Here is a 24,040-nt window from a genome sequence, read left to right as displayed (position 1 = left end):
CCGGCAACGCAATTGACAATGTAAAAAAAAAAATGCAGTGGCTTAGCTCGGCTATGCCAGGATATACGTAGCGTTACCTTAGGTTCAGCTGATTATTCTTAGCTTTCCTGGTTGTCAAGCTTCCGCGCTTTTCTGGACCGCTCAGCATTTGCGCTCTTCTTCTTCACACTGGCAATGATACACCAGCCAGCCGGCCTGACAACTGGCTAACCTCTCTGTCCTTCCGTTTTAAATGCGAAGCATTTCTTAGCGAACCTCAGGCACTTTGGCCGTTTCTATCTACATATCTATCTATCTATCTATCTATCTAGCCGCCTACGTCTGGGCGCTCTCCTGGTCGTCTCCATAACCTGTAATATACCAAACTTGGCATAGCAGGGGATCAGTGTATGGCGAACACGATTCACTGTTCGTGACATGAATAACGCAAAATACATGTCACCTACGTCATGAAACCCTTTCTCTCAGTCACGTGTGGCACATACCCGTAAACCACAGTTCATGTTATGCGGGTATGTGCCACTGGTGATACCGATTCTCAACCAATACAGTAACAGCGAACAGAGACATTGACACGGAAGGAAAGTGATAATATCACTGTTGCGGTTCTTTGTCCCAAAACCACGATATGGTTATCAGTGACGCCGTAGCGAAGGGCTAATTTCGACCATCGGGTATTCTTTCACGTGTACCGACATCGCACAGAAGACGGGCATCTAGCTTTTTGCCTCCATCGAAATGCGACCACCGCGTCCGGGATCGAACCCGCGACCTTCGGGTCAGCATCCGAGCACCTTAACCGCTACACCACCGCGGCGGACGCAAGGAAAGGGAGGAAGCTGAAGACAGAACACCCCTCGATACCCATCGATAACGCTCAGCTACCATACACGCGTTCACGTGGTCCGCAACGTGGACCACGTGGATTACGCGAAAACCGAGGTGAATGTCCCTACAATAAATCTGCTGAGAGAACCAGGCATCTCATCACTACCGGTGACTTGAACATTGATATATCAAGACCCAACAATGCTTGGTGCTTATACTGCGTGAAAGACGGCTTGGATCTGGAGAGGGCATCAAAAGACGTCGCTGCCACGTCCACCACAGGAGGCATCATAGATCATTTCGTCGTAAGAGGCATCCACGATTTCCACCAGCTGCTTTATACCCCGCCCTTCACTACACTTAGACTCCTCGTAGCCGCGATCACGAACGGATCCGATTAACAAGTCCGGTCCAGCTGCTTGTGCTCACTGATCATGGTGGTGATGACCTTGTTCAAGAACTGTCAAGAACCCTTTCTACACATACACACGGGCTCGTGAAACGTGCGTGCGCTCTTACTCGTAATGGACACGTATAAGCATAACAACTGTAACTGTGACTATAACGTACGTGCAGTGTGCCTGCGCGTTCCGCTAGGCTGTGTATATATCTAGGGAAACTTTCCTGAATGAACCTTAGTTGCGAGTAACGCCTGTCCTGTGCATCTATGTTCCTTCTTTGTCCTATTAGGATTCGCGATATGCAGTATTGAAGGATATAAGTACTACATATTAGCTTACCGCGTCTGGTGTTGGTAACACCCTATGTTGCTGTTGGTATCACCCATGTTGCTGTTGGTATCATTACGCAGATGTAAACAATTGGTTATATATTACATTTGCGACTCTTCAACATATGAGCATACACCAACACCAACATATACCACTTCCATATTTCTCTAGCGTCATTCCGTAACGTTTCGCTCAATGTGAAATATTACGCAACAGTCACCATCCCGCGCGTGCTTCGCATAACATCGATTCCCACGGCACGTGGGATCTGCCGAATTTTTTCTTTTCTTCTTCCTCCTTCCCGCTTTATCTATTCCCCCGTTGTTACACGTCTGCACATGCGCGCATAATGAGAGGCGCTATCAAGCGGCTCCGGCGCAGCGTCAGACAGCCACTGCGCAACGGAGGTGGACAACTGGGCGCGCGCCGGCGCCAGTGCGTCTGCCACGGCTATGACGTCACTGTTCTAGAATGCGCAGACCGGCGAGGCGCGCACGGCGGCTCCGGTGCGCCATATGACGTCACTGCTCCTCGCGCATGCGCAGCACGGCTGTCGAACTGCCACGCGAAACTGTCCACCTCTGCCAGTGCAGCTAACACCACAAAAACCTAGAAACCTTTTAGGCCTAAACACACGTACGCGTTGCAGGGTGCGACTTTTTGACGCGTCGCCGCGTCAGAAGGTCACGCGCTGACACGTACGCTGCAATGCGTACATGTGTTCAGGCTTTCACACGTACACGTTATAGCGGGTCAGCGCGTGGCGTCTAGACGCGGGGCCCTTTCCCTATGGAGAGAGAGGGCGCGCAGCTACACGAAGCGTTAGCCAATTAGATTCGCGGTGGCTCTTCGATTGCTGTCGGCACTCAGCAAGCAAACTGGAAGAGCAAAGACAGACGAAAAAGAAGCTAGCGCGCTCCTCTCTCCACAGGCAAAGTACGCGGCGCCGCGTCCAGATGCCACGTGCTGACGCACTGCAACGCGCACGTGCAAAGGTTGTAACAGGCAATTTAGCAGACTTATAGCAGAGCCCCATAAAGAACCCTGGTTATGATAGTTAAGCTGTGTAGTTTTGCAGTCTCTAGCGCAAAAAGTTCTTCTGATACTTTTGTGACTACCGTAATAATTGCACTGGGAAGTTTTCTTTATTTTTCTGTCACGATGACAAAAAATTATAGAGAAAACAGCGCTTGAACCATACTTAAAACGTGGCACTTGTCTACGCAATGTTTAATGATGTCGTCTTCAAAGTTCGCGGGCTGTCTCAAGTTGTTATAAAAGGTGGAACGGAAGAATAACGTTTTTTTTTTGTAAAAACAGATATTTCCAGATAATATACAAATAGAGTAATATAAGGTAAGTAAAATTCAAAACCAATAGCCTCAAATTTTAATTCTGAGTACTAGAACCGAAAACCGATGTTTCGATCTGTGCCCGATCGCGCGTTTTGGGCCGGCGTAAACAAAGCACGTGACCGCACGTTTCTCCGCACGGATTGCCGGTCAACGAAGGAAAATTCGGTCATGGTTTAGTATTTGTTCACGGAATTTATCGGTTTTCATGTGTGCGGACTTTGGCGAGCGCATCTCGAGACAATGACGCTCTTCTACTTGCCCGGCACCGCTAGTCTATTGGAAGAGCTTGACAAGAAGCTTCTCGTGTTCCTGCGCGACGGACGCACCCTGATCGGCTACCTGCGGAGCATAGACCAGTTCGCAAACTTGGTGCTGCACCAGACAATCGAAAGGATACACGTGGGCCGGCAGTACGGAGACATACCGCGCGGCATCTTCGTCATACGCGGCGACAACGTCGTGTTGCTCGGTGAGATCGACGAGGACAAGGAGAAGGACGCCGACCTGGAAGAAGTGAGCGTCGAAGACATACTCGAGGTGCAGCGCATCGAAGCTGACGCCAAGCAGGAGCTGGAAAGGCAGAGGGCGAAGGCCATGAAGGACCGGGGACTGCACTATCACCAGGAGATCACTCACGACGATTACTGATGACTTAACTAATATCCGTGCGCGCGCTCGCCGGCAGCGAGCGTGTTTGTGCGCGCAGCCGTTTCGTTGCGATGTATAATTAAGAACACGCTTGTTTTTTTCATTTTTTTTTAAGACTCACGAACGACAGCTCAAGTTCGTTGTTAAAACGTGGCGCGCGATAGTTTCGTTTTTGCGTGAATAAAGATTTCATTCAGTCATAAGCACGTGTGTCGTTGTGTTTGACAGGGAAGTACCGCGCGCATTGGTTTCGTGGCCTATCACTTATCGGCCGACGACCCTTCTTCTAGCTAAGTGTCAAAGTCCAAATGGACATTGTTTTCACGGGACAAGGAGAACCCGTTTAATCTGCTGCCTGTCTCGATAGCCGCTCGCACGATGACAGATGAGTGGTTGTGGGGGAACGACGATGCCATGGTCATCGGCATCACCGCCGGCCCGAGTTTTTGCGGATGTTTGCGTGCGGACTGCTGCTAAATCCCGCTGCTGCCTTGCACGTTGTGTAGGGTGTCCCCGCTGGCGGCAACGCCGCGGTTGGCGTTGACATAAGGCGATACTCGATGCCCCCATGTTCACGCACCGTCCTGCTGGGGAGTCATTCGCTGCCAAACGCGTCCGTCCGATGACAGCGACTGACGATGTCCGTCGTCAGGAAAAAGTCGACCGCCGACCCGAAAAGCATCGGCCCTTCGCTCTGCGTCACAGAACTCGTCCAGGTAAAATTTGCAGCTGCCCCTCGCACTTTCACGAGAGCTGCCTAGTTTCCTCGGCGCGCTAGGAAGGTCGGCGTGTCCGCAGTGGCGCGCAGTTTTTGTCAGCGCGGCACGAGATCTGACAGCTGCGTGTTTGCTTCTCGCATTTCAGTTGACTCAGCTGGGCATTCCGTTGGAGCACGTCACATGGCCGCGTGTTACGATCACCCCGAGCCAGTGGCTCTGCATTCGCCACACCATGACCTGCCGAAAGTGAGTTTGCTGTTGTAGCTGCTGGGCCGCAGAAGCTCGCGAGCGTGGTAGCATCTGTCGGGAAGCGCGCGCTACCGTTTCACGCGCCCCAGTGCGCACGTTCTGGCTATGCCAAGTGCTTGGAATACTCACGTCCGTAAGCTCTCTCTGTTCAAAACACGCACTGTTCTAACAGTAAAATGAGAGCCGCAGGGCTATGTTGTGCCCCGTCGCTCCTACACCTTCACGCATACTACAACATGACACATTGCATGTGACATTTTGGATTCGTTTCATATCAGTGAATGTGCCCCTGTCGTGGGCACACCCTCTGGAGCCAAAGAATTTGCATTGATGCCACAGTATCTTCCGATACGGTGGCAGTATCAGAAGGAAACATAGTTCTTACATAATACACAGTGGTATTCGAACCACCAAAGATGAAGTCACAGCTTGGGGGTTAAACCAGAGCAAACTGACAACTCCTGCGGCTTGTCGTTAGTCCCTGTCCCATAAGCATACATGCTACAGCATCTGAAATTTTACATGACTATGTGAAACACATCTAATGATTTTGCGATCATGCGCTGACTGTAGATTGTACCTGTGAGGTGTAGTATCAGATAAGGCTTTACAGAGCATTTTGCTCCTCGAATCCAGTGGCCCCACTTCAAGACCAGAGACATTGATCTTAAACTAGAGGGGTAGAGAAACAGGAGAGGGGAAAGGCATGTAGATTAACCACCACGGAATATTAAAGACGATAGTCTTTCTTGGGGAACTTAAACGCAGAAATTTTGGCCTGTCTATCTGTCTGTCTTTCTGTCAAAGTTGAACCACTTGCTTACCGCCCACCCATCTTGAGCTGGTACGGCTGTTCATACTTGTGAACGTTGTTGATCAAAAAGTAAATATTACACATATCTGAGGCGCAAGATCACTAGGTAAGTATTAGGTGGTGTGTTCCTTTAATAGAAAATACATAGATACATAATTCTAAGACTCTAGTTTCTTAAGCTGCGGCTGCGCTGAAAATGCCATGCTATGCGCGCCGACGAACGCCCTCTGCCACGGAGGAAGGAAACCCTCTGCACAAGCTCATGTTTCCCGATGTTGCCAGATGGCATCCATATCGCACGCAGCGTTAGAGTTATTGTATATGCTACCTTTAGGTAGCAGAGTTGCGAATCTGTATTCCAAACGCCGCTAGCAACCATGCATTGCGGAGAAGCTGACGCTCGGTCCAATTTTTATACTTCTCGACGCCGCCGCTGCGGCGAACTGAATTAACACTAGTCATCGACAGCCAATGTTTATCGGCGGTCTTCGACACGCCGGACATGTTAATCGGCGACACAGTAGGCATGTCGCCTGCAAAAACGGAGTGCGACTTCACCGCATAGCTGTGGTTGCTAGCTGGACCTATGCGCAACTCTGCTACCTAAAGGTAGCATATACAGTAACTCTAATGCAGCGTAGACGCAGCGCCTCCTCTATCGTCTTTACACGGCATTTGCAGCGGAGCATGCAGATACGCGGCCAATTTTTTTTATATGCTACCTTAAACTGCGGAATGGGGAGGGTAAAGAGAAAGCACAGGCACACCACCACAATCAGTAACTATTGCTGCTGACTTTTGTTGTGAAATAACACTTGTGTCACAAAAAATAGCAATACAGGCTACAGCCGCTTGTGCAGGCTTGCTGTTAAGAACTACAACAGTGCTTTTGTCACGGTCAGCTGCAATGACATACGGGATTGACATTTCAATATGGTTTCCTCTCATGTAGGTCTTTGGTGCAAATCAGCTAGCCCAATTTCAAATGATAGTCTCTGCTCGATAATTGAGCAAGGACAGTAACACATAATGTGTCAGTGTTCTTAAACTAGAGTGTGTGAAAATGTATATTAACCTGAAGCGTGGTTGAAGGTGTCCTATGAGAAGTGAATTTGAGTGAACTGACACTGTGGGTGTGACATAGCAATGTTATTTGCCGCAGTGCTTCCAGCAGTGCCGACCGGTGCTCTGTGGTGACAGTGTTCAACCCACAGAGGTCTGCACCGCAGACTTACAAGGTCGAGGCACGCTGTGCCAAGCTGAACCCAGACAAGCCTCTATTAGCCATCACAGGTAAGAGATGCACCTTACAACTATGGGCATTTATTTATTTAAAACGTCATTGAAGGTGTGTTTGCAGTGGGGCTTGAATACTCTCAGATGGGGGGGGGCATCTCACAAAGTGACTGGAGAAGATGAAAAAATGGTGTCACCATTTATTTAATAAATAAATATCAATGCCATCATTGGCATTGGTATAACCAGAGGGGTGGTTTTAGGGTTTAAACCCCCCTTAGATTTAGGTGCACGTTAAAGAACCCCAGGTGGTCGAAATTTCTGGAGCCCTCCACTACGGCGTCTCTCATAATCATATCGTGGTTTTGGGACGTTAAACCCCAGATATTATTATTATTTAACCCCCCCCCCTTTACTCTTTATGTTCTGTATCTGTCTACACATAAACAAACACATGAACGTACATAAACCGCGGTTGTATCTGCCCCTGATCATTGGTGATCATTATCTCGATAAAATACTATACAGTGATTTGACACTGGCTCTGAAACAGAATCATGGGTCTAAACGAACTAATTTGTTGCACACTCTTGTGAACGTGGCAGAAGTTTGAGCGTGCATAATGTAATGATTCTGTTCCAGTACTATTCCTTTTCACCTTTTTGTCAGTGGTTCCACCTGCGTTATCACTAGAGGCCGGATTTTTACGCATTAAAAAAGCGCATTTTAGGCGTCAAAAATAGGCAGACAAAACGACGTTGCAGGCCTCCAAAACTTATAGGCACAATAAATTTTACATGCAAATAATTTCAAGCCAAGAAGTGCGCGACATGCATATGCAACAGGAAAGCAAGAAATGTTATTGTTTATGATGACGAAGGCGCCAACAGCTTAACATAGCCGTGCAATTGTTCCTTGTCCCGCACGGCTCGCAGAACACGGTCTTTCTGTTTATTCTGTAGCATGGAGAGTCAAGTGTCCGCTATTGAATCAGCACACTCATGGGGGTCCTTCTTTTCGGCATGAATGAGAAGGGCGGAGCAGGAGAGGATAGCCGGACAGCTAAAAAACCAGAAATGAGGGATGCCTCCTACTGGTTGTGTCGAATTACATAGAGCCAGTTTCTCCCCTGGGGGTGAACACCTTAAAATATAGATTATGAACAAAAAAAAACACGTGTACATGTCACAGTTTACTGCAGAACTGTTGTGGTCGAGGTTTGCCATGTGTCGCAGATAGAAAGTAATTGTCGTCATGAGCTGGCACATGTTAAGTCACCGCCCAGGCACTCTGTACAGATAGTTAATGAGAGAAGCTGAAACGGGCGACCTCTAATCGGTGTTTGCTGTCTGTGTGTTCTCTCACTAATTTTTAGTGGACCACTGTGGTGAGTAGTTGGATTTACCCAATTTCTGTGGCACATATGCCCTATAGGAGTTCTACAGCAGAGCTGCTATGGTCGAGGAGTGAAAAAGGTAGAAGGCGAGAGAACGGCTATAGAGAGAGAAAGACAGAAAGAAAGAGCAAGAAAAAAAAGAGAAGAAATACAGAGCAAGATAGAAAGACAGAGAATGAGACAGAAAGGACCCACACTAAAAAATAAAAAGAACGATAAAAAAGCAAGCATAGATTTATAGTATAGTACGGAGAGGGGTGGGAGAAAGGCAGGTGAGAGGGTAAAAGCCTAGCCAAGCCAGGACCAGCTAGGTGCCCCAGCCTTGCATGACTTTGTGCAAGTTGCACTGCTTTTTTTGTGTTTTCTTTTGTTCTTCACTTTCCTTTCCCCTGATGGCTCTCTGTGGTCTCGCATTCACCAACCGCTCGCGCCATGTCAGTGCAGCGATGTATGCTGGCCGGGCGCGTCCCACTTCGCTGCTGCTGGCAGTTGTTTTCCGGGAGGTTGAACTAGATGAATAGGTTGAACCCCATAGAGTTATGAGCAGTGTTACCCAGTAGTATGAATAACGGCCTCAAACTGCACTCAAAAGCGAAATTTGAGGTTAAATAGTGTTCATATAGGTGCTGATTTCAAAAATAGGCATTTATAGGCCCTTATAGGCTTTTATAAGCACAATAAAAACACTATGAAACACCTTCATAACCTCTAATTCATGCTGATATATCAGTGTGGGGTGATAAGAGCACAAGCAATGAAATAGGCATTTGCCTAAAATCCGGTCTCTAATTATCACTGTCCGCCATTTTAGATAGATAAGTAGGCAATAGAATCAAGCATAAGGTATACTTGCACTGTAGTGGCTTTAGTTCGCACACTGTATTGCCTGATGCCTACACTGAGCACAGAAAAGCAAGAACAGTAAAAACATGCATTCAGGTGCATGTTTAAATACCCAAATAATGTCGTATAAAATAGTCCAGTCTCTCTCACGATGGCATGCATGCCTAGTAATGATGATGCGGTTGTGGCATGTAAAGCTTGACTTTATTTTTTCAAATTCAAGAATTCAACTGCATGCTGGCTCTTAAACGTAAAGTGGGGCTGCTTCGACCCAATGAAGAACGACTCAACTTGTGAGCGCACATTTGCTTGTGAATGCGAGCCTGGGAGGCATCAATAAGTAGTGATGAGACGGGGTGGCACAGGATCATATCATTCACGGATGCAAATGGGTACCTTGTGGAACACATTATATACGAAACAATTTTTCTTTGTTGTGAAAAATGTACAGCAGACTCTGGCTTCTATTCGATGCGCTTGAGGTGCTGTAGTGCCTCAAATCTACATTCAGCGAGGAGTTCTTTCCATGAAAACCTGTTCAGTTTCGTCATGTGGCCTATGCGAGTGAAACTCTCCCAGCAAATGCCAAAGGGAGCTTAGCCTAATTAAAGTTATTCCCTGAGAGCTTGAGGTCTGCATAAAATTTTTTTACAGATGTGTGCCAGTTATTATGACCTGCATTTGTATCTGAGCTATATTTGGTTAAAAGTGGCACCAAATATAGGTGGTTGCTACAACGAGAAAGGTGGTTGCCACCTTTCTCGTTGTAGTAGTGGTAGTTATAGTAATACAGTAAAACCTGGTTAATTCAAAGTTACTGGGACTGTGAAAAATCGTCGAATTAAGCGGGTTTTCGGATTAACAAAACATACAAAAAGCAGGATGCAAGGGTCTTTGAATTTTTGAAAGTGAGCAGAGGTGGTCGTTTGCTGTGCCTGCTAGTTTGTGGCTCCAAGCGTTATGTTTTCCAGCAATACCCGGGCCAAATTTTGCCGCAAACCAGGAGAAACGGTGGGCCTCCCTGCTGCCAGCGCAAAAAGAAAAAAAGAAAGAAAAACTGTCTTGTTAGCTGAAATGCGCGCCTGCAGAAAAGAAACATGCTTCACTGCAGCACAGTGGTGACACGCGGGCAGCACGTCACCAGCTCCTCGCAGCGTCGGCGCGTCATGATGCAACCATTCGGCCATTCTTTCTGGTAAAATAAAGTCGGAGGTTCGAATATATCGCGATTTCCGTCAGACCGTTCGTTACAATTTTTTCTTTTCCCAGAAAGAATGGGTAAATAATCATGACATTGCGATAAGCATGTGACATGCGGCCCGCATGTCGCCGCTGTGTTGCAGTGAAGCATGTCTTTTCTGCAGGTGCATGTTCCAGCTGACCACAAGACCGCTTTTTTTTTTTTGCGCTGGCAGCAGAGCGAGGTTGTGGCGCTTGAGCTGTCACTCATTAGTATCGCTACATTACATTGCCTTGTGGCTCCTAAGGGCAGTCGTTTTCATGGATTTGCGGCGAAATTGGGATCGGGAATTGGCACAATGCACCCAAAGTTTTTGAATTAAACGACCACTGCTTCAAATTATCCACTCGTATTTACATTGAAAAATCACTCGAATTAAGTGGGGTTTGGAAATATTCGAGTTCGAATTAATGAGGTTTTAATGTAGTTTATTACATGAAGGACAAAAAGCAGTAATGGTATAGAAGGCAGCAGGCATTGTAACCATCTCACTCTGCAGCATACACTTGAACTGTCCCTTGTTCGCAGGAAGGATACGGTCTAAGTGAAATGATAGGATAGAGCAGTTACGTCATCATAGGATGTAAAGAAAACAGGGAGACATGAGTGAAGTTGAGGACGTTGTTATCAACGCGTGACCACTGTTGCATGCAGACCAGTGGGCGCTGTACCTGTACAGCACACGCACCAAGAAGTTGCTGCACAAGAGCCGGCTGGAGCGAGATCTCGTCTACTGGGCCTGGGTCACACCGTCCACTCTGGGCCTGGTCACCCGCGACGCTGTCTTCCACTGGGACTGCTCTTCGGGTGAGTACTGTGCGCCCCCGTGTTGGTCGAGGCGATACTGTTGGTCTAAACTTAATGCTAAACTTGTTCTATGTTCGTAATCCACTGCTAATAGTGTATGATGTACAGCCAATGGGATGCAGGCTCTGTAGTGCTTGTGAACTTTTTGAACTTATGCTGTTATCATGTGTTGCACTTCTGACCGAGAGGAACAGTGCTCATTTTAATCCATTGGCTCCTGTGTGCAAACTACAGAACGGTGCTAATCACAAACGAGAATTTTGATCGCACTTGGGCTTAAACACAATCAGGAGTGGCCCGTATGACTGTGGGTATTGGGTTCATTCAATTTCGCAAGAACTCAACAGAGTTCAAACACATCTACTTTGCTCCTAAGTGTAACAGAAGTTTGCTGAACACCGTTTCAGAACTGTTAGAAATGGCACTGTGGCTTACTGGGCCCATTGGTAGTCCGTACCGAGTGCAAACGGCGTAAACCGACTTGAAGATGAGAAGCCATAAGTCCCGTGTGCTGTCTTGCTTCTTTTCATGTCCATGTTGGTTTTGTGCTGTTTACATTTATTTAAAAGCAGTCCTCGTTCATGAGACTGCATCCAGCTGTGTGCGCATGAATTTGCTGTATCCCATAGCAATGCCACGTACACAGTGGGGGTGGGGTGCTGTTCCTGTGTGGCTGGGCAAAGGCGGGGGGGAACCTTCATCAGGCATAGTCTGGGCACCTAATGATGGAAAACCCAAATCAAGGCTTGTTCTTGTTTGCAAACCCTCCCTTTCCTGCGTTTAATGGTAGGCAAAAGCTTGCTGCGATTGAAATTCATTTTAGTGGTTATAACACGCAGCATGCGAGGGAACAAACAATGGTGGAACATTGAGTGACAGGAAGAGAGGAGAGTGCAACATAGAATAAACTGGGGTTGGTGATATCCTTGTTGACATTAAGAGCGAAACATGGACATGAGTGGGTGACGTGATGCTTTGAGCAGATAACCAATGGTCAGTGAGAATGACGGAATGGGTACCAAGGGGTAGGAAATGCACTGGAAGCTGTCAGAGATGTAGGATGGGTGATGAAATCGGGAAGTTCAGAGGAATGAAATGGAATCAGCTCGTACAGAACAGGGTAAATCGAAGATCACTGAGAGCAGCCTTTGCCCTGCAGTAGACATAGAGCAGGCCGATGATGATGATTACGATGTACACTCCGTTTCACACATCAAGTGCAACGCTGGGGAAGCCATGCAAGATGTCTGGTCAGCAGTGTGTGCAACTCCGCGCGTCTCGTGGTCGGCTTTCACCGTTGTAAACACTCGTGCGAGCCAAGCACGAGCCTCTTGGCGACGCGTCGCGATGGGCTGCAAATGGAATAGTACCACAGAAGACGCCAGGCCTGCACGCAGCGTGCAGCACAGTCGCAGCGAAAGCTCGAAGAGCGGCCTTTCTAGAGCCCGTTCCAAACTCTCTTGGGGCATCTAACACAAGTACACATGCAAGGCATCCACTACGCCATAAATCATAATTTTTGTGAAGTAGAGAAGCACCAGGTATGCCACTTTTCGTCTTTCTGTGGCTAAGCTACACACCTGTGAGGCATTATGTGCGCTTTGTTGATGCTGCGTGTGGCTGATGACGATGAAGATTTATGGCTGAGCACTTTGTAGTGGGTGGGAAGCTTGTGAACCACACACTCGCGCAATTAGCATTGTGTGACACCTGGTTGTTGTATTACTCTTCTGCCACGCTATATTACACTGGTTAACGCGATTCCTTGCCCGACATGACGCCTGTACTATAGGGTCTTTTTGCAAAAGAGTTTGAAGCACTGGTATTCTACCACTGTGTGGTAGAATACTCGACTGCAACGCAGAGGGCCCGGGTTCAAATCCCAGCCGATCCTGGATTTTTTTTATTTATTTAATTTTTTCTTATTTCGCGCGATAGCGGTTACGGACACCGGTGGCGGCGGACAACTACGGCACTGTTGTTGTGATCTCATAACAGCTTTAGATGCGAAAACGAGAGCAAATAAATGCTAAGCGATCCAGCCACATAATAACAGACGTGTAAGGGCATTTGTTTGCTTGTGAGGCACAAAACATCCTCACTTACTACTCGCCGTAAAAACGAAAGTACTATTCTGGGGGGTAAGAACATTGAACTATTTCTTGATGCAAACACATCTCCTGCAAGAAGTCTCGCTAGCCTCCCCAGCACTGCACCTAACTGAGTATGGTGAACTAAACACTTGCCAAACTGCACAAAAGGAACCAGTGTAAATGGAGCTGGTGATAAAAAAGAACATTCTTACCATTAGTGGCATGGGAAGAATATCGAAAAGATGTGATATACGCAGGCTTGTGTAATCGAACCTCTCGCATCATAATTCTGGTGAACGTGACTAACTAATGCCACGGGTAACAGTGCTGTCTTTTTTCTCTGTCCATTCCAGCACCAACACAGCCGGTGTTCATGTTTTCGCTTCATGAGCGCATACGCAACACGGAACTGGTGGGCTACATCACAGACCCAGGCCTGAAGTGGCTGGCTGTCACCGGACTCTTTCAGGAGGTGGGTCCTGAACCGACAGCCTCTTTCGATAGCCTTTTCTTGTTGAGGAGTTACAACGTATCAGTAGCGCTGATTGCTTGACAGGCTGATGAAACTTATTGTGGAATGGCAAACTGTAGTCGCTTGGAAGTAGAGATGTCCAGATTTCGAAATTTTCCCAAACAAGTTGGACATGAACACCTCATGTGGAATGTAGAATTAAATACAGTCAACTACCGATTTTTCGGACATGCTTGAAAATTCGGACGTTTTCGCAGCACCACCACAAGTGCCATAGATGTCAACGTATAAGAATGTCTGAAATTTCGGATGCTGGAACTCTTCGGCGTCCGATTTTTCGGACTTTCTGCCCAAATTTCAAGTCCGAAACGGCATTAAAGTCCCCCCACCTCTGCCGCATCTATCATCTTGTAGGTTTGAACCAGCGCTGTTGTGATTCAATCTGTGGCCGTAGCAGTGTCCGAAAGTCAGCTTTGCCGCAATGCTTAGGTGTTATCGGGTGAAGCAGGCCAAAAACCTGAAGGGGCCAATATAACTACGCAGTGCGGCGATGTCTTTATGGTAGAGCTGTGTGAATAGCAAAATATTGGGTGCGAAGCGAATTTGAATAATAAAGATTGAGTGCAAATTGAATCGAATAATTTTCAAATAATTTTCGAATATTTCTCAAACATTTTTCGAATACTTCGAAGTGAAATTAGAGAAAAAAGTTGCAGAGAATCCCTAAGTATGTTCTTATGAAATAGCAACACGAAAGGGTTTCTTTTTGCTAGGTTGATGAAGCGCTGGCGGGGTGGTGTTTCATAGTTGTCTTATCAAGAATGAGGCAATGTAGAGGCCGAATTCTATTTATGTACATGATTTGGTGCAACCAAAGTGTTGCCGACAACACTTTACACGTGATAGGCAAAGACGCCATTTCCTCAGCCTCTCCTCCTCTTTCAACTGCTGTGGAAGCCCAACTGATGTGGCGGACAAGGGTGTGCTCCCTTCAAGTCTGGAGTTCCAAATCTGCCTCATAGACGTCGATATATAAGAACATCTGAAATTTTGTCCGATTTTTCAGATTTGCTGCCCAAATTTCAGGTCCGAAACAGCATTAATTGAGCCCCCACCTCTGCCACATCTTTCATCTCCATGTTGGAACCAGCGTTTTCTTGAGTATTTTAATACATTTGCGACCGTAGCGGAGCTTTAAAGGCAGCTTTGCCGCAATACCGGGGTGTGATGAGGTGAAGTATATTGAAAATCTAGGGACCACTTCCAATCGGACATTGTCTGTGTCTTGGCTAAGTTCGACCGTAACGGAGCTTGAAAGGCACCTTTGCCACAATTCCGGGGTGTGATGAGGTGAAGCATATTAAACATCTGTAGGTGGGTCACTTTCAATCGGACGTTGACTGTGTCTCGGCCAAGTTCGACCGTAACAGAGCTTGAAAGGCAGCTTTGCCGCAATACGAAAGTGTAATGAGGTGAAGCATATTAAACATTTGTAGGGGGATCACTTTTAATCGGATGTTGACTGTATTTGTTTTTGGGAAGTTCGAATAGTAAAATTCCAGTGCGAATCGAATCGAATAGCAAACACTAATCGAAAAATATTCGAAATTTCGAATATTCGCACACCCCTACTTTATGGATAAGCACTTGAAATGTACGGAGGCGTGATGGCGGCAGGCGGCAGACGTGCCGGTACAGCTTAATTGCTGACAACCCTTCATAATAAGCATCATTGGCCAACTGCTAGGTATTGCATGTGGCCTAGCGCAGTTGTAAGCATACTGCATGCTTTTAATAGGCGACAACCGAAATGCGCCGGGCCGCCTTTCATGCTGCCTCTTTGTGCAAGACCGCTAAGTGCACTGCGCAGACGCGTTGCCTTGAACAAAAGCAGCTCACCATCGCTGCGCCCGTGTGCAGTCGGGAACGAAGTGGGCATCACGAGCAGTTTCATGACAAACATGTGCATACAGTACACAGCAAACACCTTGGCAATGACGGCGTCGGCATAGTTGGCGATGTGCTGCACACAACTAGGAACGATCGGCTTCATGTGGCAGCAGATGCTGCATGTCGGCGGAGATTTTGTATAGTATAGATAAGTGATCTACAGATGCATTTTTGGCAAGTTTCTTTAACAGGTTAGAACTGTGCACTTTATTTATTATTCATTTCATAATCATCAAGCACACCAAAAACTGGTTTATTTGTCAACTGTTATTAATTGGCAGAATTTATCAGTTATTACGTTGGGTCTTGCCTACTTGCCAACTCGTACAGCGACACGTATCAGTTAACTCGGATGCATTTGGCCCCATGCCGGTTCTCACCAACTGCATTTATCAACAAGCCATTTCTACAGATCTGGTAGCAATGCATGAGTGATTACCAATGAGCGAGGCAAAAGACGTGTGCGCCCCTTACCCGACGCAAGATAAGCAGTGGTGTACTCTTTTCTATGACCATTGCCTAGATAGTGTTTTAGGTTAGGAATACTCTACCACAGGACCACCACTGCGGTGCCTTCAATACGGAAGGTGCTGGGTTCAATTCCCAATGCCACTGGCCATCCACCGATTCTTCTAATGAGAAGAGAGGTGCCCCATTGGTGGTCAAGTGGTGGCAGAAGGTAGCGCCATCATTTCTATTCCCAAGAATGAGCACTTGCTTGCTCACTATTGTTTTTTTGGAGAGGGGCACAACTTTGCCCTATAAACATTTCAATCTGTAAGGTAACACTTTGGCTTCTGTGCTCTTCACCATCGCAACAATGTGACAATTTGAATAGCCGTGTAAAGCTCTCATGCATTGCAAAAGCGAGTGCTTCACCCTTCCGTGGTGGCCCCCTTCCGTTGGGTGGTGCAGGAGCAGGTGGTCTCTGGACTGGTCCAGCTGTACAGCGTAGACCGGCGAGTGAGCCAGCTGCTGCCCGGCCAGTGCGTGCAGCTGTGCAGGCACCAGTTCCAGGAACAGGCGTACGTCTCGCAGCTGCTACTGCTGGCCGACCGGGGACCCGCGGGACAGCGGCCCGAGGGGCGGCTCCACCTGACCGAGCTGGGTCCACCCGCCTGCACGGGGGGTGCCCTGCGGGGTCCCATTGCCGAGACGCTCGAGTTTTTCGACCCCCTCGACAAGTTTGACTTCCCCGTGTGTCTGCAGGTCAGTCGTGCTTTCCTTGCCCAGTTAATATGGCTTCCCATGAGATACTAGTAGATGCCAAAAAGTAGGAAAAATTAAAGGGTCCCTAAACCACTTCTTTCATGTGCTTTGAATGAATGCATGCACTGTGTATGGAATGCTCTTAGGTACCTACTATGACAGCTTGGCAGGTATCGTGTTGCACTGCCTAATACAAGGATGCGGGTTTGATTCCCAGCCATGATGGCTGCATTTCGATGGGGGTGAAATGGAAGAACATACCTCCCTCCCCCTCCCATAACTTGCACTTCTGAAGGGTGGAATACAAGAATGCTTGTGTACCATGAGTGTGAACACAAACACTTGCGTTCACATGCAAGATGGCCAGGGTGTTTAAATTAAACAGAAGCCTCACCCCACTGTAACGTGTGTTGTAGTCAGTGTGTTGTTTTGGCACATAAAATTCCAGAATTCAGTTACAGTAGGCTCTCAGTAAACAGAAATCTCTTTCACAGGGTAGGGTAAAAAAAAAAAAAATCAAAATCTAGTTTTTTGTTTGTTTGAAATGATAAGGCCTTCCTTAAAGGGGTACTGACACGAAGATTTTCAGTCGTAGTTTTCTTGTGTCAAATGAAAGGCCAAGCCCTCAAGAGCCTAGAAAATGTACAGTTATGCGTGAGTGCACTCTGAAAAAGTGGTTACAGTATGTTTTTAAAAGTTAGTTTTGGTTCCTACTCTACCCTGACGTTACGACACGATATGAGCTTCTCATCGCGTACTCGCGCAAGATATCGGAACGTTTCCATGGCAGCTCTGCACCGTACTCTGTTGCTGATGCGCAAGCGGGCATTTTGGAAGTTTTGGTACCTGACGTCATTGCAAGTAGCTAGACTGCTGCGTAAAGTCACCAGAATTAGTACCGTAGCCTGACGTCAAGGTAGTGTCGATGTTGGTAGGTGTTGGCACCATGAGAAAATTGACTTTAATATCAAAATAAAATATCATTTTCTGAGCTTCACACTCGCTCAGAGCCGTCATTGTATAAAGGAGATTTGTATGGCAGAGTAAACGCGCCTTCGAAAAAAAAAAGTGTCAGTACCCCTTTAACAATATCCAGTGCCCCACACATTTTTGCACATTTTGATTGAGCCAAAAGGACCAGGTTTTCGAGACTCACTGGCGAGCAGCCAAGCCTCCTTTTCTTAGACTGTGGACAACCTGAGCTTTCTGCCTCGAGTCAATTTTTAAAAAATCGAAACTCGTAGTTTTCCTGAGCTTAGCAGGCTTTTAAAAAAGTATTCTGGCTACTTAAAGGCACATGGCGCAGTTTTTTTCAACACGCGTGACATTTACCGAATCTACCTGCCTTGTGTGTGTGAAACGCACATGGAGACGCAGTTCTGTGCATTTATTTCGCGTTTCGTTGCGCCTTTGTTCATTTTGTTGCGGCGGCAAAAGATATGCTCTTTTGATAAATCAAAGAAACTGTTCCGAAAGCGCAGTAAAATTGGAAATCGACGCACTTCGTCTTCTAACAGAAACGAGACTGGGAGCACTCGTGCGAGAACTTGAGCAAGTGAGCTCTGTCCTCATTCCGCGTCGCCGTGAGGACAAAATGTTGCCTGTAGTGACAATGGCAACACTTGATTGACGTGGAGCATCTACAAACCGTGATTACGAGTAACTCTGTCTGCACAGAACGCGGAAGAATGGTGGCACTCGTAGAGAACACAATGGGTCGTGTTCCTTGAAATGGTCACCCTCAGTCTTCCACCTTTGAAACCGTTCTAACTTTAAAAAATGCCAGCATGGCCCGGGGAAACGTTCTCAAGGCTGTTTGGCGTATCACCGAGGTGCAACGCTGTGACATGTTTGGGTGAGATCGACCGCCATTGGCAGTATTTGGCCAACAGAGAGACGGAGGATATGACAAAACAAGCCAGGGAACCAAAAAAACAAAAAAAGAAGCGAAAAGCTGGTTCATGTGATGACTATATTGCAGGTTGTTCAGTACATGTTGTTTTTGAACAAAACATGAAATAAACTTTTTTTTTTCCTCTCAATATCTCGAAATAATTTTTTTTTATTATACTATTTGTCTCATTATCAAAACAACTTGAAGAAACAGAAGGCTGATTTTAGTATGACGACTGGTATGCGCAATTGCTCGAAATAACCGTGTCATGTCGTGACGAATCTGGTCTCTAAAGATACTGTTGGCTCTGATCTATGCATTCCAGTCGAAATTACGCTGATGTAACAATAACTGAAGATGGCGGAAACAAAAGTATCTGTGTTACTTAGCCCTAATTTGCCCTGTTTCATTCTGTGAGTATTGTACAGGGCCTACCCTGTGTCCTTAAACAGAACTACTGCTTAAGTGGAAGAGCTGCCTCTAATACAATTAATTTTGTACTTTAATTCTGCGCCCCTGTTCATCTCTCAGTAAATGGAACGCCCGTTAAATGGACCGTATTTTCCTGGTTCCGTCAGGCTCCGTTTAATGAAAGTCTGCTGTAATTTAATTTACATCATTTCACTGCTTTACAACCAAGGCCTAATGTGTTGTGCTTTAGAGTTTTTTCTCTTAGCTGCAGTGGCACCGTCATTCATGGACTTCCTCTGGTGTGACAACGGTGCAGCTTTAGCGGCAGATAAAGCATCGTGTGTTAATTATCCGTGCCTGGCATGCGATCCTGCGACTGTGATGTCATTGCTCGGTCCAGGTGTCCAGCAGCCAGGGCCTGGTGTACGTGCTGACCAAGTGCGGTGTCGTGCACCTGTGCGACCTGGAGACAGTGACGCCACTCTGTCTGCACGTCGTGTGTCCCGACATCACCTTCACTGCCTCGATCACACCCACGTGTGGGCTCATGGTCGTGTCACGCAATGGCCAGGTGAGCTCGAGAATAGGATTTCTGTAGCCCTGCGTCATTGAGGTATATGTCACTAGCTAAATGGAGGTTGAAATGGGCTTATGGTTATAACAGCGAAGCTCTTTAGCAAATCGTTCCTTGTTCACCCCGTACCAAAGAACTGTCATCACCATAAACGGGTATGTGCCACACCATTGGGTAAATCCCACTACTCACCACTACTAATCCCACTACTCACTAAAAATGAAGAAGAGAACTATCGTCATCAATTTGGTATGTGCCGCTGCGTGGCCTATGAGGAAACTATCATCATCATAATTGGATATGTGCGACAGAAATGCGTCTTTGTAGTGCACTTGGCGGTCTCGCACCAAGAGGCAGCACTGAATGGCAGCACGGTAGTTTGTATTAAAAGCATGCAGTATGCTTACAACTGTGCAAGGTCACATGCACTATAGTACTGAGCAGTTAGCTGAACATACTTATCATAATATGGTTGTCAACACTTAAATCGTGCTGGCTTATTTGCCACCTGCCGCCATCATGCCTCTGTGCAATTTTCGGTGTTTATCCATAAAGGCAGCGCCATGCTACGCCGTGACAGTGGCCCCTCCAGAGTCTCTGTATACTTCACACCTTTGCATTGCCGCAAAGCTGACTTTTTGAATCCGCAGATAGATTAACTCGCGAACGCATCGGTTTGAACCTGGGAGATGATCAAGTGGAAGCAGTAGAGGCTTCAATTGATGTTGTTTCAGACCTGCAATTTGAGAAGAAAGTCCAAAAAAATTGGATGCCACAGAGTTTCAGCATCCAAAATTTCAGAAGTTCATATGTACGTTGACTCTATGGCACTTGTGGTGGTACCGCAAAAGCATCCGAATTTTTCAATTGTGTCCGTAAGATCGGGTGTCCGAAAAACCGACAGTTGTCTGTGCAATGTTAGCTAATGTGTCACAAAAAAGTTTGTTGTTGGTGATGGCTACAACACTTACACTATGTGTGATGAGTCATTTGAAGGTTCATCCGTTAAAGGCAAGCTGAAGCACTTTTTAAAAAGAAATGACTTTGGAATGTGTAATCACGGTTTGCCAACTGACAATAACATTGGTCCTTGTTAACCTCGAAGTTTTGCCAAATTATGAAACCTTTTCAACTTGCCTTTTAACTGCATTTCTGAAGTGTAGGTTCCTGCATATGACTTTTCTAAAACACAGCTTTACAATAAGTCTATGCACCGTTACGTAATGGCTCAGGACACATGGTGTGGTGCGAAGAGGCTTATGTTTACGGGTTTCGCCTTTGCTACAATGTTCACAGCTAGATAGGGGCAGAATGCAATAACGTTCTTTATGTGCTTCGATGTTTACGTGCGTATTATAGAGACCTAGGTTGGAGTCTCCCATTATAGTGTGCCCCACGATCACATCTATGCTTTGGCACAGGAAACCTCAGAATTAGCAAGATTTTGAAACGTTTTTACAGTGAACAGTCGTCCTTGCTGCTCTTTACTCCTGTCCTTTTTCCGTCAGGACGTTGAACCCCCCACACATTTTTATTCTCGCATGTTAATTAAAGGCAGTACAACACTTGCCATGCTGTGTGACAATGCATAGGCTATCAGTAACATGTGGCAAGATGGAAGAAGTAGTGCAGCTGTTTAAATTTGTGTAGTTGATAAAAACTGCACAGAAGAATTTTTTTCACCCATGAAAGTCTTGTCAACCTTGGTTTGTATTTCTGGTTGCGCCACACAGGTCCTCTTAGTGAAGATAAAAAAGGCAGCGCTTCTGCGGCGCATCGTAGAGGTGGTGAACAGACCGGCCATCGCCACTCGACTGCGCCAGACCTTGCCCTGAGTGTGCACCCCCCGCCGCTCCCGGTACTGCATGGAGGCAGTGCAAAGCGCCGCACTGGGTCAAAGTAATGCTCTCGTGTTTTGTCTAGTCATCGGGGACTAAGAGTGATGATCTTGCCAGGGTTCTGTAAAGCGTTTTAGTGTGTACGTGCCGTGCTTGTGCCACATGCCTTCCTAGTGTGAAAAGGTATGTGCGTGGTATATTTGCATGAGTATAGCCTGCACCTGTGCGCGACTGTTGTGCCCAGTCGCCAAGCTCGGATAGGAGAGAAGGAAAGGAGGTAGCCGTGCGCATAACTAAGCACAGAAGACCCCACCCAAATTTTTTGAAAAGGCAAGCTTTGCAAGCAATGTTTGTCTCATATATTCAACCGTCATTACTACTTCTTCTGCGAGATGTAGAAGCAATACGAGACTTAAAACAATGCAAGGCTAATTAGTGTGCAGATCCTAGATTCTAAGACAATGGCATGGTACAGACAACGGCGCCTTTCCATGCAGCTACACAGCAATGTGTGCAGCGTCACTATGGAGCCGCACGTAAGTAAAAAAGAAATTCTAGTGTAACTTGCATTCGTGCTTTGTACTTAAGTTTAGTACTTAGATTTGGTGCAGGTTATAAGTGCAAATCTGCGGCCTTGATTTTTTTTTTTTTTGTGTTCGGTATGATGGCGATTTTATTCAAAATGCACAATGTGTGGTAGGTGTACATTGCAAAGGAGCCATCTACCGCATTGAGAAAAGTACTGGTTTGTGTTAACAGAAGCGAGCTGTGATTAGTGTAATACTGGAATGCGCAAAGTACGTAAGCGTGCCGTAGGAAGCACACAATGCGAGTATGGTGGTGCGGATTTTTAAAAGAAACAGCAGCGATTGAAGAATTACTCTGCGAAATTGAGCCTTCTTGCGTTGTGGGTGCTGCGTGTTTCAGTCATGTATGGCCATGCTGCCGTCACTTGCGGCTTTTTCATTTCTCAGCACTCTAGCTGTTTCCTGATCCTCACTTCAAGGCTGTGCATGTGGCATATAGGTAGGGAAGGGTGTCTACACGCAACGACCAAAGTTTTTTGTTTACATTCTTTGTTTCCATTACAGTTCACGGCTGGCTCTAATATCTCTGCCCATGCTTGCCGTTCAGAAACGGCACCGGTTTTGCGAAGCTATTGTGAGGCTTGTTTACTAGTACAGGGCCTTGCAAGTTGTTTACTAGTAAGAGCGAGAGATACAAATGAGGAAAAGGCATGGATGTTAACCGGAATAGAAATGCCTGGTTTGCTACCCTACACTAAGGGGAGGGGAACAGTGGGTTAAAGAGCAGTTTAAGAAAAAGCAGGTATGCAAAACAAAACAAAAAAAAACGAAGGGTTGAGGAACGGGAGTATTATAGTCTGTGTAATGGGCCACTGCCATGTAAAGAACTACTACTAGGAAAGAACGTTAGTAAAGGATGTTTAGTAGTAAGACCTGTTTTCTAGTGTAGGAGATAGTAAAGCGACTCCACGGGCTGGTCCTGAGCGCAGAAGGCTTTCCTTACAAGAAGGCGAAGTTTTTAAACTCGCTCAGTGAGTGCTTTCAAACGTGGCAGTTGTTTACTAGTTCACGTTCACTTTTCGTGCTGTATTTTAGAAAGGGCGTTTTGTATGCTGCGACTCTTTGCACAAAAGTGTTGTTTCGCAAATGCTTCTGGGATTGTTTTCACTAAAGCTGCGCTGCGGAATGCAGGAGTAGCGCTGTGCATTATTTTTCGAATTTAACATGCAAGTGGCTCTCTTTTCGTCGTGGTAGTACTTACTTTGATATCTTGCATTTCTGCTATGTATGTACTTTTTATGCCACTCTTGCAAAACGTTGAATAGGTAACGAAGTAACACATAAGCAGCATTTTTTGGCAATAGTACTGGTCCTGTGCTAAAACGTCAAACAGAATCGGAATTTTGTGGTGAACTTCGTTTAAAACTGCGCAGCACCTTGCCTATTTTGTCCATTATGGAATGCATTTTCGTCTCACCGAACAGTTAGTAATCTTTGACGACATTTGAATGGAAAAATAGTTGCTAATGACAGGAATGCCAGCAAGAACTGTAACGAACTGTTATGGATCAACATAGTTTCTGTCCCCTATCTTTGAAACAATAACAGATAGTACACCTCTGTTTCGTTGCCGAGAAAACCTGCACTTTGTGTTCTAGCACCACCAGAGATTATGTGGGCATAGCCCTGAACGAAGTGGCAATGCACTGCATCCAAGCGTTGTCCTATCAATTAAAAGAGTGCGCCTCAGAGTGTTAACGTGATGCGAAATTTTGACTGCAAATGAGACCACCGCTTAGTTGAAAGAGCCGGTTGTAACTATATCTTTCTTTTTAATCATTTACGCAACATGCTACTATGGAGATGCTGGAATAGCTGCTTTGGCTTTTTCGTTATTTTTCTTCCTCCTCATGTTTGAAACAAAATGGCTTTTTCCTTTCATATTATATATTTGCATTTTAAAAATATTTGTAGTGTGTATCGTTTTACACTATTATGTTGAAGTGTGTGAGCATGCTAGTTCTGGTTGCGATGTCTTTACGTTTCCTGGTACGACTGGTCACCTAAACATTGCGTGCGACCTCCAATACTTGTGCGCCCTAATGAAGCTATAGAAGTAGTCAAAAGTCAGTTTTTACTAATGCTAAACGAGCGCAACAATTTTCTTTTATTTAGAGGTTGGGGGAAGGGTGGTGGGTACGTTTGA

At 46.3% G+C, this 24,040-nt stretch overlaps 3 protein-coding genes across 4 annotated transcripts in view; all 3 read left to right on the top strand.

Annotated features, from left to right (window-relative positions):
- Positions 1–24,040, top strand: part of LOC119390488 (3 beta-hydroxysteroid dehydrogenase type 7) — a 442,541-nt gene that overhangs the window by 44,005 nt on the left and 374,496 nt on the right. The gene's annotated exons all lie outside the window — the stretch shown is intronic.
- On the top strand, positions 3,026–3,765 carry LOC119390487 (U6 snRNA-associated Sm-like protein LSm1). The gene has a single exon (XM_037658098.2). It carries the CDS (start codon positions 3,155–3,157, stop codon positions 3,560–3,562), a length of 408 nt encoding a protein of 135 aa, XP_037514026.1. The 5' UTR covers positions 3,026–3,154; the 3' UTR covers positions 3,563–3,765.
- On the top strand, positions 3,914–23,996 carry LOC119390486 (clathrin heavy chain 1). Its single transcript, XM_037658097.2, has 8 exons — positions 3,914–4,278; positions 4,427–4,527; positions 6,507–6,637; positions 10,714–10,866; positions 13,313–13,431; positions 16,297–16,590; positions 19,296–19,466; positions 21,203–23,996. The coding sequence occupies exons 1-8, from the start codon at positions 4,201–4,203 to the stop codon at positions 21,302–21,304; spliced, it is 1,149 nt and encodes a 382-aa protein (XP_037514025.1). The 5' UTR covers positions 3,914–4,200; the 3' UTR covers positions 21,305–23,996.

The sequence above is a fragment of the Rhipicephalus sanguineus genome, chromosome 4 (assembly GCF_013339695.2).
Source record: "Rhipicephalus sanguineus isolate Rsan-2018 chromosome 4, BIME_Rsan_1.4, whole genome shotgun sequence".
Lineage (NCBI taxonomy): Eukaryota > Metazoa > Arthropoda > Arachnida > Ixodida > Ixodidae > Rhipicephalus > Rhipicephalus sanguineus.
Note: the sequence above shows the minus strand (reverse complement) of the source record. Positions and strands in the feature narration are given on the sequence as shown.

Coding starts and splice junctions, on each gene's coding strand:
- LOC119390487 (XM_037658098.2), top strand. CDS start 3,155: ATGACGCTCTTCTACTTGCCCGGCACCGCTAGTCTATTGGAAGAGCTT.
- LOC119390486 (XM_037658097.2), top strand. CDS start 4,201: ATGTCCGTCGTCAGGAAAAAGTCGACCGCCGACCCGAAAAGCATCGGC. Junction 6,638..10,713: donor GCCTCTATTAGCCATCACAG/GTAAGAGATGCA, acceptor TGTTGCATGCAG/ACCAGTGGGCGCTGTACCTG. Junction 16,591..19,295: donor ACTTCCCCGTGTGTCTGCAG/GTCAGTCGTGCT, acceptor TGCTCGGTCCAG/GTGTCCAGCAGCCAGGGCCT.